At 36.4% G+C, this 14,422-nt stretch overlaps 4 protein-coding genes across 6 annotated transcripts; 2 read left to right on the top strand and 2 right to left on the bottom strand.

Moving 5' to 3' along the window:
* Positions 1-124: 124 nt before the first annotated feature.
* On the bottom strand, positions 125-3,565 carry LOC111810664 (RNA-processing, Lsm domain-containing protein). The gene is made up of 5 exons (XM_087121610.1): positions 3,350-3,565; positions 3,089-3,249; positions 2,915-2,995; positions 656-779; positions 125-567 (listed from the first exon to the last, which is right to left on the bottom strand). Exons 1-5 carry the CDS (start codon positions 3,479-3,481, stop codon positions 520-522), a joined length of 546 nt encoding a protein of 181 aa, XP_086977736.1. The 5' UTR covers positions 3,482-3,565; the 3' UTR covers positions 125-519.
* Positions 3,566-5,605: 2,040 nt separating this feature from the next.
* On the top strand, positions 5,606-9,835 carry TBL27 (TRICHOME BIREFRINGENCE-LIKE 27). 3 transcript variants are annotated; one of them, XR_015422351.1, is made up of 4 exons: positions 5,606-5,865; positions 5,984-7,102; positions 8,050-8,194; positions 8,779-9,624. XR_015422351.1 is itself a non-coding variant. In XM_023697389.2 (3 exons), exons 1-2 carry the CDS (start codon positions 5,640-5,642, stop codon positions 7,096-7,098), a joined length of 1,341 nt encoding a protein of 446 aa, XP_023553157.2. In that variant the 5' UTR covers positions 5,606-5,639; the 3' UTR covers positions 7,099-7,102; positions 9,696-9,835. The 3 variants fall into 3 exon arrangements, 2 of the variants coding, with proteins under 2 accessions (XP_023553157.2, XP_023553150.2); XM_023697389.2 differs by lacking the exons at positions 8,050-8,194; positions 8,779-9,624 and adding an exon at positions 9,696-9,835; XM_023697382.2 differs by lacking the exons at positions 8,050-8,194; positions 8,779-9,624 and having other exon boundaries at positions 5,984-7,280.
* A 48-nt stretch (positions 9,836-9,883) lies between these two features.
* Positions 9,884-10,579, top strand: LOC111810655 (MLP-like protein 423). Its single transcript, XM_023697400.2, has 2 exons — positions 9,884-10,070; positions 10,148-10,579. The coding sequence occupies exons 1-2, from the start codon at positions 9,884-9,886 to the stop codon at positions 10,426-10,428; spliced, it is 468 nt and encodes a 155-aa protein (XP_023553168.1). The 3' UTR covers positions 10,429-10,579.
* Positions 10,580-11,523: 944 nt separating this feature from the next.
* On the bottom strand, positions 11,524-13,737 carry LOC111791900 (WAT1-related protein At1g70260). The gene is made up of 7 exons (XM_023673416.2): positions 13,478-13,737; positions 13,315-13,383; positions 12,801-12,917; positions 12,430-12,679; positions 12,187-12,345; positions 11,960-12,111; positions 11,524-11,850 (listed from the first exon to the last, which is right to left on the bottom strand). Exons 1-7 carry the CDS (start codon positions 13,681-13,683, stop codon positions 11,706-11,708), a joined length of 1,098 nt encoding a protein of 365 aa, XP_023529184.2. The 5' UTR covers positions 13,684-13,737; the 3' UTR covers positions 11,524-11,705.
* Between the last annotated feature and the right edge of the window lie 685 nt (positions 13,738-14,422).

Here is a 14,422-nt window from a genome sequence, read left to right as displayed (position 1 = left end):
AAATGATGAATATGGGGCTGATCTTAGGCCCCAAACGACATCGATGTTCGGCCATTAGACGCCTGGAGCATCAAAGCTGTCCCTGTTATGATGCTTGATACTTAAAAGAGAAAAGGTCGAGAGGTGAAGCATGAGAAACCTATTCCTTCAATTTTCCAAATACATCAGGGTTAGTTTTTCCACATTATGATTCAATAAGAGGTGGATAGTCATAACATCTAGTTTGCTCATTGCAAATTGAATACGTTGCAACAGAGCAAATCTTGGAAAACATAAAAATATGGACCCACAAAAAACTTTGCCAGGGCGCGTCCAGTGCAGTTCATAAACAGGAGAAAATCAACAACTAGGAGTCCAGTAACCATACAACTTCGGCAACAGATTGGGTACCACCTGAACACGAAATCCCTTCATGATTGCTGACACTGAGATGCCTTTAGAGATTTTACGTTCCCCCATTAGAAAAAGACTAAGTTAAGGCAATTGCCTGTCACCAAGAAGAAGAGGGATGAATAACCATCACTGACCACCGCCACGAACTTCCAACCGCTTCCTCTCCAGTTCAAGCTTTAAGAGAAAAATCCATACGTAAAGAGGTTTGCACAAGGCATTGCAAAGAAAGAAGTGAAAAGCTAGTGCTATCAAAGATTCGTACCACTTTCTTCACCCGGTCATTGGCAGCAGGAGTGCCTCCAGTAACAGATTCTGGTAGATAGGGATTGCTAACACGTACTTCATTCATTACAACAATGACAGACTTGTCCCAACGCACAGGAAGCCTGGGATTGCACTAATTGCCTCAGCCAGAATATCAAAATAATAAAGCAGAGTCTACGAACTAGAAAAATTATACAGCTGAAACAGCAAGAGAAAATGATCCATGCAATAAAAAGTTCGAAAAGAATAAAGCTTATCATGATGCTTTTGTACCTAATTTCTGTTGCATTTTTAATTCTGTATGTGCATGCCTCATGAAATCAGATCATCAGATGAGCATACTTGGGTTTATAATCCCAACAGGTGCCCATACTGTTCTCTAATTTTCAGATTCCATAACAGAAGACAAAAGAATGGATGCATTTAGCAACAAACAGTAAAATTGATCGTTCGAACCTGTTGAGGATTGTTGGAGGAGTCCCACATTGACTAATTAAGGGGATGATCATGGGTTTAGAAGTAAGGAATACACCTCCATTGGTATGAGATCTTTTGGGAAACCCAAAAGCATAGTTACAAGAGCTTATGCTCAAAGTAGACAATATCGTACTATTGTGGAGGTCCATGGTTCCTAACACGGTATCAAAGTCATGCCCTTAACTTAGCCATGTCAATAGAATCCTCAAGTGTCAAACAAAAAAGTGACTAAATGTTGAACAAAAAGTGTATTTTGTTCGAAGGCTCCAGAGAAGAAGTCAAGACTCAATTAAGGGGAGGCTGTTTGAGGACTCCATATGCCTCAAGGGAGACTCTAGGGTGTACTTTGTTCAAGGGGAGGATTGTTGGGAGGAGTCCCACATTGGCTAATTAAGGGGGCGATTGTGGGCTTATAAGTAAGGAATACATCTCCATTGGTATGAGGTCTTTTGGAAAAACCAAAAGCAAAGCCATGAGAGGTTATGCTCAAAGTAGACAATGTCATACCAATGTAGAGGTCCATGGTTCCTAATAGAACCAAGCCATTGATATCATTTACATATCATATGGGGGTAAATAAAATAATTCTACCATAAGACTGCATAATACTCTCTTGAAGAAAAAGTTCTTGATCCTTCTCAGGCTCAAAAGTATGAAAGCATATACGTTAGAGAAACCTGGCAGTACAGAAAAATTAAGTTCTAAAATTATTAATTAAACTTGAACAAACATGGCCATTTTTGGTTGTACAAAAAACCAAATAAAGAATGAAGCTGATATAAGTTCCAACTTCAAATCGAGGAACTAGCACCAAGCAATAACAACTATGACTTCTGCATTGGGAACAGCAAAAATAAATAAGTTCCATAGAAGTTGGTACACAATTATACATAAAACTACTCGAGTAGTGCTTCTAAACAACTGCCATGGATTTCAAAAGGTCGTACAAAGATCAAAATCATAAAAAACAAAAGATGTAAGAATTACCATCATTAGTTTAAGGGAACAAAGTAAAATCAATCTTAATGTTATATCATCCAGAGACATGTTAAAACTTATAAAATGATTTCTTCTAAAATTTCCAACAAATCATGGTTGATAGCACAAGAATTAGTGCTATGACATAGGAGTTCAAGGTCTTAATCATAGCAAGGCCCGAATCATCAAGTTTCAGAGTAATCATGCTGCCCAAGCTGGAAAATAATATTCATATCCAATTGAATCTGAAGGGATGAATCAATTGCATCTTATCCATTGTCAACACGATAGGAAATATGTGGCACAACAAAGCATCATGGTTCTAATCAAAGCTGTTATCACTAGTGAAGGTTGAAAACCAGGTAGACCATTATACAGACTTCCTATTATCATAAAGAATTCATCAATTTCCGAAAAAGTCACAGATTTCATCAATTAAATCATTTTCAATGTAACTAAGCTTTTAAACGAATTTCTAGAGAATAACTGCGAGTAAGAAGAGGGAGAATTCACTGTAATGATCTGAAAACAAGGTCACCAACCCAACACTCAAGAAAGGCATCTAAGATGATAAGAACACAAAAGCATTCTTGGCTTCTCTTAATATGGAATCAATACATAGAAATGATCAAAATTAATGGAAAAATTATATGAGCAAAGAAAACTGATCAAATTGTCACTAATTACCAAAAATGCGTGGACATGAACTAAAAACAGTATAAAAGAAATCTCCTTAAATTTTTAAGTACAATCGAAACAGACTTTCCAAATATTCCAAGGAATGAAATAAAACTAAGCTTACGTTTTAGATAAGGCGTCAAAAATACTCTGGGCCTCGCTGGTCACACCCACTCCTATCCTCTCCGCGTCTGTCTCAGCTTGCCTGCGAAATTCAATACAATCCGAGAAGCAAAAGAGAATGAGAACACATAATTGAATCAGAAACAACTAAAATCACAATAGGCTATTGACTAACCTAATGGCCAGTTCCTCTCGAGCCCGGAGAGTATTGATATCCAAGTAACACTTCTTGAGGTCAATAGGATCTTCACCATGTCCCAAAAATGAAAACTCCTTAATATAATTAGCCTTAAGCAGCCTTATGTTTCTACGAGGTCCTGACTTTGAACCCTCTTGTGGAAACCACAAAATTAAGGATAACAGAAAAGAACTAAGGAATTCAAGAAGCAACTGATAACAACTATTACACAAATTGTAGAAACACAGAAAGGATATGAAGGATGAGGATGTTGGAATTGGCATCAAAAGTAATGACTTGTCCTTGGAATTCATCGCCCAAGGTTGTCTTGATGGAGAAGAAGGACCCAGCAGTGAAGTCATCTCCATTGCAGCAACCATCCAGTGCCATTCTCGCCTTCTTCCTCGCTTGCAACCGCCCTTCCTCCTATTGAAGGAGTTGGTAACGACTGTAATAATTTTCTAATCCCTATATAAATTAGGGCTTTTCTTCTTCAACAATGTCACATAATTTTAATCTTTTGACCTAAATAGCCCCAATTACTATTTCTAATTTCATAAACAAATAATAAACTATTTTTTAAATTCACCACATTTTTCATTTTTAAAAATGCAATTTTTTTCATTAATACCTAAAATTTCTTTTTTATTTTCTCGGCTCCCTTTAACTCAATAAAATAAATAATTGTGAGTCTGACGGTTATACATAACAGACCCGTTAAAGCTTGTACTAATTTTGTTATTTACATTTTATTAACATTTTTAACTATTAAACCAATTTTTAAATTTTTTTTCATTAAAAAAAAAAGAGAGGTATAAATAGAATGCAAGAAAAAAAATTATTATTTCATCATTTTTATTTAATAATAATGAAAATAAATCTAAATTGTTAATTAAATGAGTTAAAACACTATATAATATAAATTAATTATAAATAAAATGAATGTATATTATATGGTCGTCCCTCGCATTCTATTTATGTAACCATATAAAATTTGATTAAAGAAAAAGGCATTTGTTAGACACATGTGAATTCTGACATTGTCATTTTAATAAATACAAAAACCAACCCAAAATCATGTGACTGTTACACCAACATTTTCCAATAATAAAGTACACAAACATTATAATTACACATCCCATCCACGTCACCCATATCTTAAATCATTAAATCCCTGTTTACAACGTTATGGTTTCTCATTGGTTATTAATGGATCCTACAAATAACAATAAGGTTAAATTAATAATAAAACATTAAATTTCTTAATTTGTCCCAATGTTTTATCATTGGTTGACAATAAATACCTAATTTATTTAAATATTTCAAAAAATTTATTAATATCTTCCTCTTAAAATATATATATATACCAGCTTTGGAGAGTAATATTAATATCTTTAACCTTCGTAAAAATAAATAAATATTTTTGTATGCTTTATAGATCATTTTCTTATTCAATTTTAAGGGTATAATTGTAATTTTATTTTTTACTTTATTTCTAATAGAGTAATAGCAATATTATCCATAAACTAATGGTAATGTTTTTTTTTTTTTTTTTTTACATTTAAAAAAAAATTTAAGATAGAAATCCTAAATATAATTGAACTTTAATGCATTATATTTAACTATCAAATCATTGTTCGACATTTGAGGGTTTACCAATCTATTGACATAACTAAGTTTAAGGCATGACTCTGATACCATGTTAGACGAACACGACTCTCCACAATAGTATGATATTGTCCACTCTAAGCATAAGCTCTCATTGTTTTGCTTTGGACTTCTCAAAAGGCCTCACACTTATAGATAAAGTATTATTTGATTATTATTATTATTATTATTTTAATCCTCTGAAAAGAAAAGACGTCTGGTAATAAAAAGTCATTAGTTAGGTGAGACAGGCGTGGGACTCGAATATTTTAATAATTTTCTCAATTTTAACCATTTTAAAAACAACCTTTCAATATTTCTCAGTTTGACTTATTATTATATTTACATTTTTCTCAAACAAATTAGATGTACGAATTAAAAATGAGTTGGAAAACAAGAAAAGTTGGCTTAGCTTTCTATTGGGTCACAATGCATAATTCCTATCCAGTCCCTCATAAAATGTGCTGTCATCAACTAATGGAGGGCTGTTTCGGGTTTTCGTTGTCCACTTAAAACGTGGAGGAGAATATGATTAACTCAAAAAAGGTCCATCATTTTGCTAGTACAAACCCAAGCTCAAAAAAAGGAAATTATTAGAATATATAATAAATAAATATTTTTCTAATTTTGTTTCTAGCTTTAATAAATCTTAAAATATTTAAAAAAATATAATTAAAAAATAAAAGAAAAGCACCTTCCACCAATGATAAGAAGACACGTATACGTGGGTTTTGGGCCGAAACCAAAACCCACGGGTTACAGAGCTCCCACTACCTCAACTCGCCGGCTGAATAAAAAAAGCGTAGAAGGAAACAAAAAAGAAAAAGGAAAAAGACGGAGCTTTTGGTCTCTGTCTCTGCGTTGAAGTTGCAGAGATCAAAAGAAGTTAAGGTCATCAGCAATGGTGTCCATTACCAATCTCTTGAAGGAGCCGAGGCATTCACAGTTCATCAAAAAGCTCGTTCCTTGGACCATTTATGCCCTTCTCCCCATCGCCCTCTTCCGCTTGTATTGTCATCCAATCCATCTCCCAGATTCTCCCATTCATCGAACCCCCCAAATCATAGCTTCTTCTTCTTCTTCTTCTTTGTCGCCTCCTCATTTCTCACCTTCCTCTGTTCATGAAGGTAAAGCAACAGCAACAGCTCAAGATTGCTTCTTTAATGGTCTTTTATTTCAGGTTTTTTGTTTGGTGAAATGGGTTTCTTTCATTGTGTTCTTCATTTATTTCTTTCGTTTCCACAGAAGAAGAAGAAGTTAATGCGATTAATGAAACTCCCTGTGACTACACCGACGGCCAATGGGTCCCCGACAAGCTGGGACCTTTATACAATGGCTCAACCTGCGGCACAATTAAAGACGCCCAAAATTGCATCGTTCATGGCCGCTCTGATTTGGGCTATCTCTATTGGCGATGGAAGCCCCACAAATGCTCTCTCCCAAGGTTCGATCCCAGTAAATTTTTTCACTTCATGACTAACAAACACATCGCCTTCATCGGCGATTCAATGGCGAGGAACCAATTAGAGTCCCTCCTCTGTATTTTAGCCTCTGTTTCCACTCCGGAACTCGTTTACACTTCCGGCGAGGACAACAAATTCCGGCGATGGAATTTCCCATCTCATAATCTCACCGTTTCGGTCTACTGGTCGCCGTTTCTCGTCGACGGAATTGAAAAATCAAACGCCGGCCCTAACCACAATGAACTGTTCTTACATCGCGTAAACGAGAAATGGGCTGTGGATTTGGATGATTTTAACTTAGTAGTGTTCTCAATCGGGCATTGGTATTTACATCCCGCAGTGTATTACGAAGGGGATGATTCTATAATGGGTTGCCATTACTGCCCTGGTTTGAACCACACCGAGATCGGATTCTACGACGCGTTGAGAAAGGGATTGAGGACGACATTTGAGGCTGTAATCGACAGAAGGGGTTCGTCAAGCAGCAATGAATTGGGTATCTTTTTAGCGACATTTTCGCCGTCGCATTTTGAAGGAGAGTGGGACAAGGCAGGGGCGTGTCCTAAAACGAAGCCGTATAAGGAAAGCGAGAAGAAATTGGAGGGAATGGATGCGGAAATAAGGGCGATTGAAGTGGAGGAGGTGGAAGAAGCGAAGGGGAGAGCGAAGCAGAGTGGGGGGCTGAGAATTGCAGCGTTGGATGTGACGAAACTTTCATTGCTGAGGCCTGATGGGCACCCTGGGCCTTACATGCATCCGTTTCCATACGGCAATGGCGGCGTTGGGGAGCGGGTTCAGAATGATTGCGTTCATTGGTGCCTGCCTGGGCCTGTGGACACTTGGAATGAGATACTCCTGCAGATCATGAACACCTGGGAGCAGCAATCTGGATTGTGAGAGGGTACGCATTCATCATGTTCATCTTAAACTCCTTCCAAAATGTTTGGATTTTGAAGTGTTTTTTTTTTTTTTTCGTTGTGAATTGATTAGGAAAGTATCGATGGTTTTGCAATTTTTTGGGAATTTATTTCTATTGTTCTTGGGATTATCTGAAATGGAAATTGATACATTTAACTGAATTATTTCCAAAATCAAATTTACTTTTTACCTTTTTTTTCTTAATATATATATATATATATATAAATACAATCAAAATTAACCACTTTAATCTTTATAAAAAAATTCAAATTTTTTCTAATGTAAAATTAGAATGGTAATTATATGGAAGAAACTGTAAAATCCGACCATAGATGAAAGGGTATTAATGTAAAATTATGTAACGAAGCCAATCATGTATAATTTTTTATGGAAATTATGGATATTTTATTTTAAAATTTTAATAATAACCTTATATATAAAAAAAAAAACTATATGATAAAATAATTATAAGTTTTCAATAATTACATTTATACCCTTAATATAAAAGAAGAAAAAATGTTTCTATATTTTTTTTTTTTCTGTTCTTTAATATTGATTTAACAATATTGTACGTTGAGTGTAAATATTACAAAAATAATGATAATAATAATAATAAGTTGATAATTTGAGTCATAATTTTAATAATGAGTAGCTAAGATTATCATATTTATAGAGATGAGAATTGGTTGATTATTTGGAGTTGATTGAAATAATGGAAGTCCAAGTGTAACTATGAGTGATGACGACACAATTAGCGAGGTATGCATTCTATGCCCATCGCCTTCTGGGTTCCCTTTGGATCTACGCCGCCATCGCCTCCTTCCCCGCCATTTCAGACCCATTTCTTCATACCCATTTCCCCTTTTCCTCTTCAAAACCTCTGAACAATCACACCTTCAAAACCTCATCGGGGATTTCAGCTATTTTCAGGAATTGGAATCTGGGTCCATCTGGGTTCGGGTTATGAGGGACGATGAACTCGACCCCATTGTTGGGCTGCTCGCTCACTCATTTGCACACTCCATCTTCTGAAGCTATGCTACATGACAGTTAAAAAGGAGGTTCAGCTTCGGAGGTATGTTTCTGCACCCATAATTGTTAATGTTTAATTTGCTTTGATCCTTACCGTTCTGGATTCTGGACTTGTCCCCTGGATTGCATTAAGGGTATAACCAAGTTTTATAACTAGGATTTCAAAACTTGATTCAAATTTCTGCCAACATAGCATGGTTAAGACACTATATAAGATTACCTTCATTGTAGAATGATTCACACACCTCCTTTCAACATGTATACAATATTAATCTTGTTGATGCTGCAGAGGCGCAAGCACTTGATGTGTAAGAAGCTTCCTGCCATCACCGTCACCACAGCCCTTCTGAATCTGATATACCATTTTCTCTTAAAGAATGAACTTGTGAATGCTATAGACAAATTGTTGCACATTCTGCTGAGGTAGCTAGATATCATCATCATCACATAATGAATTTGTTAACGGATTCAGCTTCAAACAGCAAATCTATGTTGCCTGAGATAGTATATGTCCGTAGTTCACCAAATCATTATGGTTTATACATTGGAAGAATATGTGTATCTGATAATCTGATGGAATCATATGACATTGGGAAGGTTTGTTCTATAATCTGTATTGATCTCCAGGACCATTTCGAGATCGAGTGTGTATACGAGTTGATGAGCTGAAAACTTCTGTAATGGCCCAAGTCCACCGCTAGCCGATATTATGCTCTTTGGGCTTTCTCTCAATATTTTTTTAACACATCTGCTAGGGTTCAATTGTGAGATCCCACGTTGGTTGGGAAGAAGAACAAAACACCCTTTATAAGGGTGTGGAACCTTTCCCTAGTAGACGAGTTTTAAAAACCTTGAGGGGAAGCACGAGAGAGAAAGCCCAAAGAGGACAATATATGCTAGCGGTGGGCTTGGACCGTTATAAATGGTATTAGAGCCAGACACTAGGCGAAGTGCTAGCGAGGAGGCTGAGCCCCAAAGGGGTGGACACAAGGCGGTGTGCCAGCAAGGACGCTGGACTCTGAAGGGGGTGGATTGAAGGGTCCCACATTTGTTGGGGAGGAGAATGAAACATCTTTAACGGTGTGAACAAGAGGACAATATTTAGTAGCGGTGGGCTTGGACCATTATAACTGCCCCTGCTAAAATAAGGTTGAAGCAGCTGGCTCAATCAATATCACGATTCATAAGGGTGAGGATTTGCTGAGGATGAAGAATACGACAACGACCACTGAAACTGCAAGTGGGACATGTTCATTGTCATGAAGGTCCATATGGGAGGTTTAATGGACTTCCATACACTTTGATTATGGATCACTGTCAAACATTTCTGAAATCATTAGTATAACCGAGCAAGCGATGATTTACATTTTAGTCGTGTCTGTTTCACATCACCCATATTGTTACACACATATTTTCTTACATTTGTGAGCGTTTAGGCCAACAACTTAAATGCATCTTGAGAATTATGGGTGTCGGTGGTCGTCATGAGATTGTAGTTAACAAAGATAAGATCATGAACACCTCCATTCTTTCCTGTCTCGTAGGTCAATGAGTAATTAAATGTGCAGCAAAATGTGGAGGGGAAGCTTGTGGGAAGTAGCTGCCCGCCGAACCGGCCATTAAAGCGGCAGTTGAACTTCTCCTAACCAATTTAAAGCTCTCAGCTGCACCACTACTACATATTCAGGCTTCATCTCTACTTTCAACTCACTGATCTGCACTGCACTGCACTATGGCTTCTGATGGAACGCTTAACGTCGAGGTCGACGTGAAGTCGGTTGCACCCAAGTTCTGGAATTCCATGAGGGACTCAACCATCATCTTCCCCAAGGCCTTCCCCCATGACTACAAAAGCATTGAAGTTCTTGAAGGCGATGGGAAAGCGGTCGGTTCTGTTCGCCTCATTACATACTCTGAGGGTAAACTCTTTGACATGATTCTGGCTACTTTGTCATACATGGGATCATTCATTTTGTTGTGGAATTTTATGGATCAGGTTCTTCGCTCGTGAAGGATTCGAAAGAGCGGATCGAGGCCGTGGACGAGGAAGCGATGACGGTTTCTTACAGCGTGATTGAAGGGGATCTTCTGAAGTATTACAAGAGTTTCAAGGGGCACATTGGTGTGATTCCTAAAGAAGATGGGAGTGGAAGTAAAGTGAAATGGAGTTGTGAGTTTGAGAAAGCGAGTGAGGAGGTTCCTGATCCTCATGTCATTAAGGACTTTGTGGTGAAGAATTTCCTGGAACTGGACGACTACGTTCTGCAGCAGCCATAGATACACCAATGACACCTCTGTTATGGAGGCTGTCTCTATAAACACTATGGAGAATAATGTGGTTCCTATGTATGCGTTTGTTGTGTTTCATGTTCTCTTGTTCTTCTCCTTGTCGGCTGAATGGATTAAATAATTATCTTGTTCTTTCTAACGCAAGACTATTTAAGTATATATATTAAAGTGAGTAGGTTGGGATAGGACGGGGATTTGAGTAGGTTCGGGAGCACAACTCCTTTACCTGATGCGTTATCCCTTATGACAAGTCGATGCTAGATTTTGAGCTTTCGAGCCCGCACATTCTTTGGCTAAGGACAAACTTGTTGGCAACCAACCGACCCTCCTTGTCTAGTTATGATAGGCTGCATGATGATGGGTACAAAGGTGACGAGGGGTGCTAACCCGTCTTACTCGATCCCCTCTGATTTTCTGCCTCCATTAAACCTTTTCTTAATGCAAACATCTCCCATTCATCACAAATGATAAAGTTTTGAATGCTACAATTATAATAGTGAAAGAAAGAAGTTAGGTATTATAAAATTAATATGAAATTTCTCACCTAACCCATTTATTAATGTTACCAATATAATATCCTTACTATAAATTTCTTGTAAATATTTTTAGTGTATGATATTTGTTACTAAAATTGTATCAATCAAATTGGATCTATTTTTCTGTCACAAAAATATAATACTAAGTTTGTGAGATTATTAAATCAAATATAATACTTATTATTTTACACTAGTCTGTCACAATGGGATTGGTGGGTGAATTGAAAACCCCACTCATCATATCATTCTAACTTTATTTTTAATTTTTATTTGACCCTACTGATTCGATAATCTATGTTGATAACTATCGTGAATTAAATTCATCTTGAAATTTTGACTTATTAGAGCTCTATCATGTTTGGAGCTACAGAAAATTACAAACTCAAAACTGTCTCGATGTTAAGTTTAAGGTTCATCCAAATATTAATCCATAAGAGCTATCACGACTTAGAAACCTAAAATTCATCTCGACTTTTGGACCAAAGTTCGTTCAATCTTTATCAAAACACTATCAAAAGCAACTAATGAAAAGAAGGAGAGGACGAGATAAGAAAAAAAACAATCATCATTTCATTTATACAAAAACACAAAGGATCCCACTCAACACTAGAACAATATATATACAATTCCTCTCAACGCCAAAGATTGAGATTCCATGAAAACAAAAAGCTTCATATGATCAGAATTCATTCCAAAATAACTTCTTCTGATCATATTAGATATTGTATTTTACACTTTTGATTCTTCATCCAGAAGTGGAACTCTAGAAGAAGACAAATCATCGTTGCTTTCATCATCTCTTCCTTGATCTTCATTCATTTGCCCCCACATTACAGTCAAATATCCCATTCCAGCTATGAACGCCGCCATCACACTGCCATCATACCACAAAAAAATTCAAACTTTACCACAAAAAACGACTCCTTGAACACAATCCAACAAACCCAAAAGAGATTAATTCAAAAGACAAACAATAATTTTACCTTCCGTAGTGGAAAGTATCTCCAAAAAAGGTGGAGCCAAAGAAAGTAGCAAAAAGAATACCAAAGGGCTTGAACATGGGCACGTAATATGGCCCTTTCATTTGCATGCACCATATTTGCACTCGATTCCTAATCAAACCGCTAAAAACACCCTGCAAATTTCATCGTATTCAACGCTTTGAAACAAATGTATAATACGAGGTGATGATTCAAATTCGTTTTCTTACCGTTGCAATGATTAGAAAGATGTCGAATTTTGATTTGATTATCCATGCATTCAAGTCATCGACAATAAAGAAAGCCATGGCTGCGGACATTAAACTGCCCACCAAACTATAAAAGGATGCAACTTTCATGACTTGTGAGTATTGTTTCACCACACCCAACTGACCAAAATCATAAACACACAAAAGGGTGTCAAGAAATGCAAAAAAAACATCATGGGTTTGTCATAAAACATTGATATAAACCTGAATGATGTTCCATATTGAGACACATAGAGTGGCAGCTGCTAATAAAAGGCCACCCATGATCCAACGATCTGTGGTTGAAGTGAAGACCAAGAGCTTTTGTTTGAATTGTAAATGTAAAGAAGAAGATGGATGCTGACGAACAACGGGGCCTAGGTAAAGCTCCTCCGATGTAGCTCCTATAACTGATATAACTGTGCCAACTACTTTTGTAATGAAACTTGGACTTTTCCAGTTAATTTTTGTTCTCCTGAAATTTAAACCTAGTGTTAGAAGAACTACTAATCTCCCATTTTCCTGGAAATGTTTCTTCTTGTTTATCTGATCGTGATCGTAATCGAGATCGAGATCGAGAAAGATAAAACGAGCACCTGAGAAGGATTGAGAGAATGAAAGAAATGGCTGGAAGCATAAGACCCATTACGCATACAACAATTGGAGAGCTGTAGCTTAGGCCCAAAAACGCAAGGTTCTGAGAGACACATATCCTACACCACAATAATAATAAAAAATAAAAATCAAAACTTTATATTCTCACAGTAACATGACAAGGCCTGATCAGTTATATTATTCTACCTCGAGTGATTTCTTGAAATGGGTCGTCGTTAGAATTCAGATCAAAATTCAAAATCTAGATTTGATCAGTTAATTTACGTTACTTTTCACCCAACGTAGAATTACTCAAAAAAAAAAAAAAAAAAAAGCTTTTAACTTTAGAATTCTTACGATACAATTGAATCACCGAAACGAAAAGTACACGTTGTTGCTTATATGCATAGTAACTTTTAATTCTTTTTAGCCCTTCTGAAGGAATCTATCGAGAATCGTTCTCATCTAGACGTGTTCTTAGTTTATTCATGTATTAGAGGGAGCGAGAAGACAAACCCAGTGAAGCCGAGGAGGAAGATTCGGAGGAGAAGAGGAAAGGAAAACAAAGATTGTTGATAATCCGTTCTGCATAATATTAACAAAAAAAAAAAAAAAAGGGTTAATGAAGAAAATTAGAAGAAGAAGATGGAAGAGGAATTGGTCGGAGTGGAGTTAGAACCTGTCGTTGAAGTGAAAAAGGAAGGAATAAGGAAGAAGAAGGAAGGAAGCAACAGCGTTTGTGTAGACAACAAAAACAAAGGTGTTGGTTCCATAAGTAATGGCGGTCTTAGCCAAAATAGTTAGTCCAATGGTGCAGCCTTCCAAGCTGACCATCGCCAAAAAAGGAACCACTCCCCATAGCAAAGCTCCACTCCTAAGCTCCATGGCTGTCTCTCCCTCATTCAAATTGGGAAACGCACAAAGTGGGTGGCTCTTATTTAAGCTCCCAAAATGGAGTTTTTATTAGTTCATAAACGATGGAAAACGAAAAGGCAACCTTTCAAGACACCCTGCAGCTACTTGAGACAGGGAAGTAGCGACTCGAATTTTGGGGTGACGTGGGAAAAAAGCTGACTAGATATCTCCATAAAATTATAAGGACTAGACGTCAAGGGGTCATCATAAAGCCTTTCTTTTGATTGTGAAAATAAAAGAGGAAGCCGACGATTCAGCTTCGGTCATTGGGGTACAGCCTAATGTTTGCGTGGCCGACATTCGGAGTGGCCCCACTCCTACACTTAATAAAATCTCCTCATTGGTCCATGCCAATTACGTCATCCTTCATATTAACACTTTCATTCTCCTTCAACATTTTGATTTGCTCCTCGACTTAATTTTACTCCAATCATTTATTTATTATTATTATTATTATTATTATTATTATTTTTAGATAATTATTATAATTTTTTAAGGGTATTTAAAAAAACACCTTAACTCAACCTAACTCAGTGTATAATATAAGAAATTAATCTAAATTTATTATTAATTATTTTATTATTTTTTATTCTTCACTTACTTTTTGAGTCGCAAATTTTAATTTGTAAATAAATAAATGTATTTTACTTAATATTTTAGTTTTATTAAAAATAAAATTTTAAATAAATAATTTGGAACATCAGATCAT

Source organism: Cucurbita pepo, chromosome 1 (assembly GCF_057944985.1).
Source record: "Cucurbita pepo subsp. pepo isolate OVF chromosome 1, ASM5794498v1, whole genome shotgun sequence".
Lineage (NCBI taxonomy): Eukaryota > Viridiplantae > Streptophyta > Magnoliopsida > Cucurbitales > Cucurbitaceae > Cucurbita > Cucurbita pepo.
The sequence above is the reverse complement of the archived record's forward strand: the minus strand, read 5'-3'. Positions and strand labels throughout refer to the sequence as shown.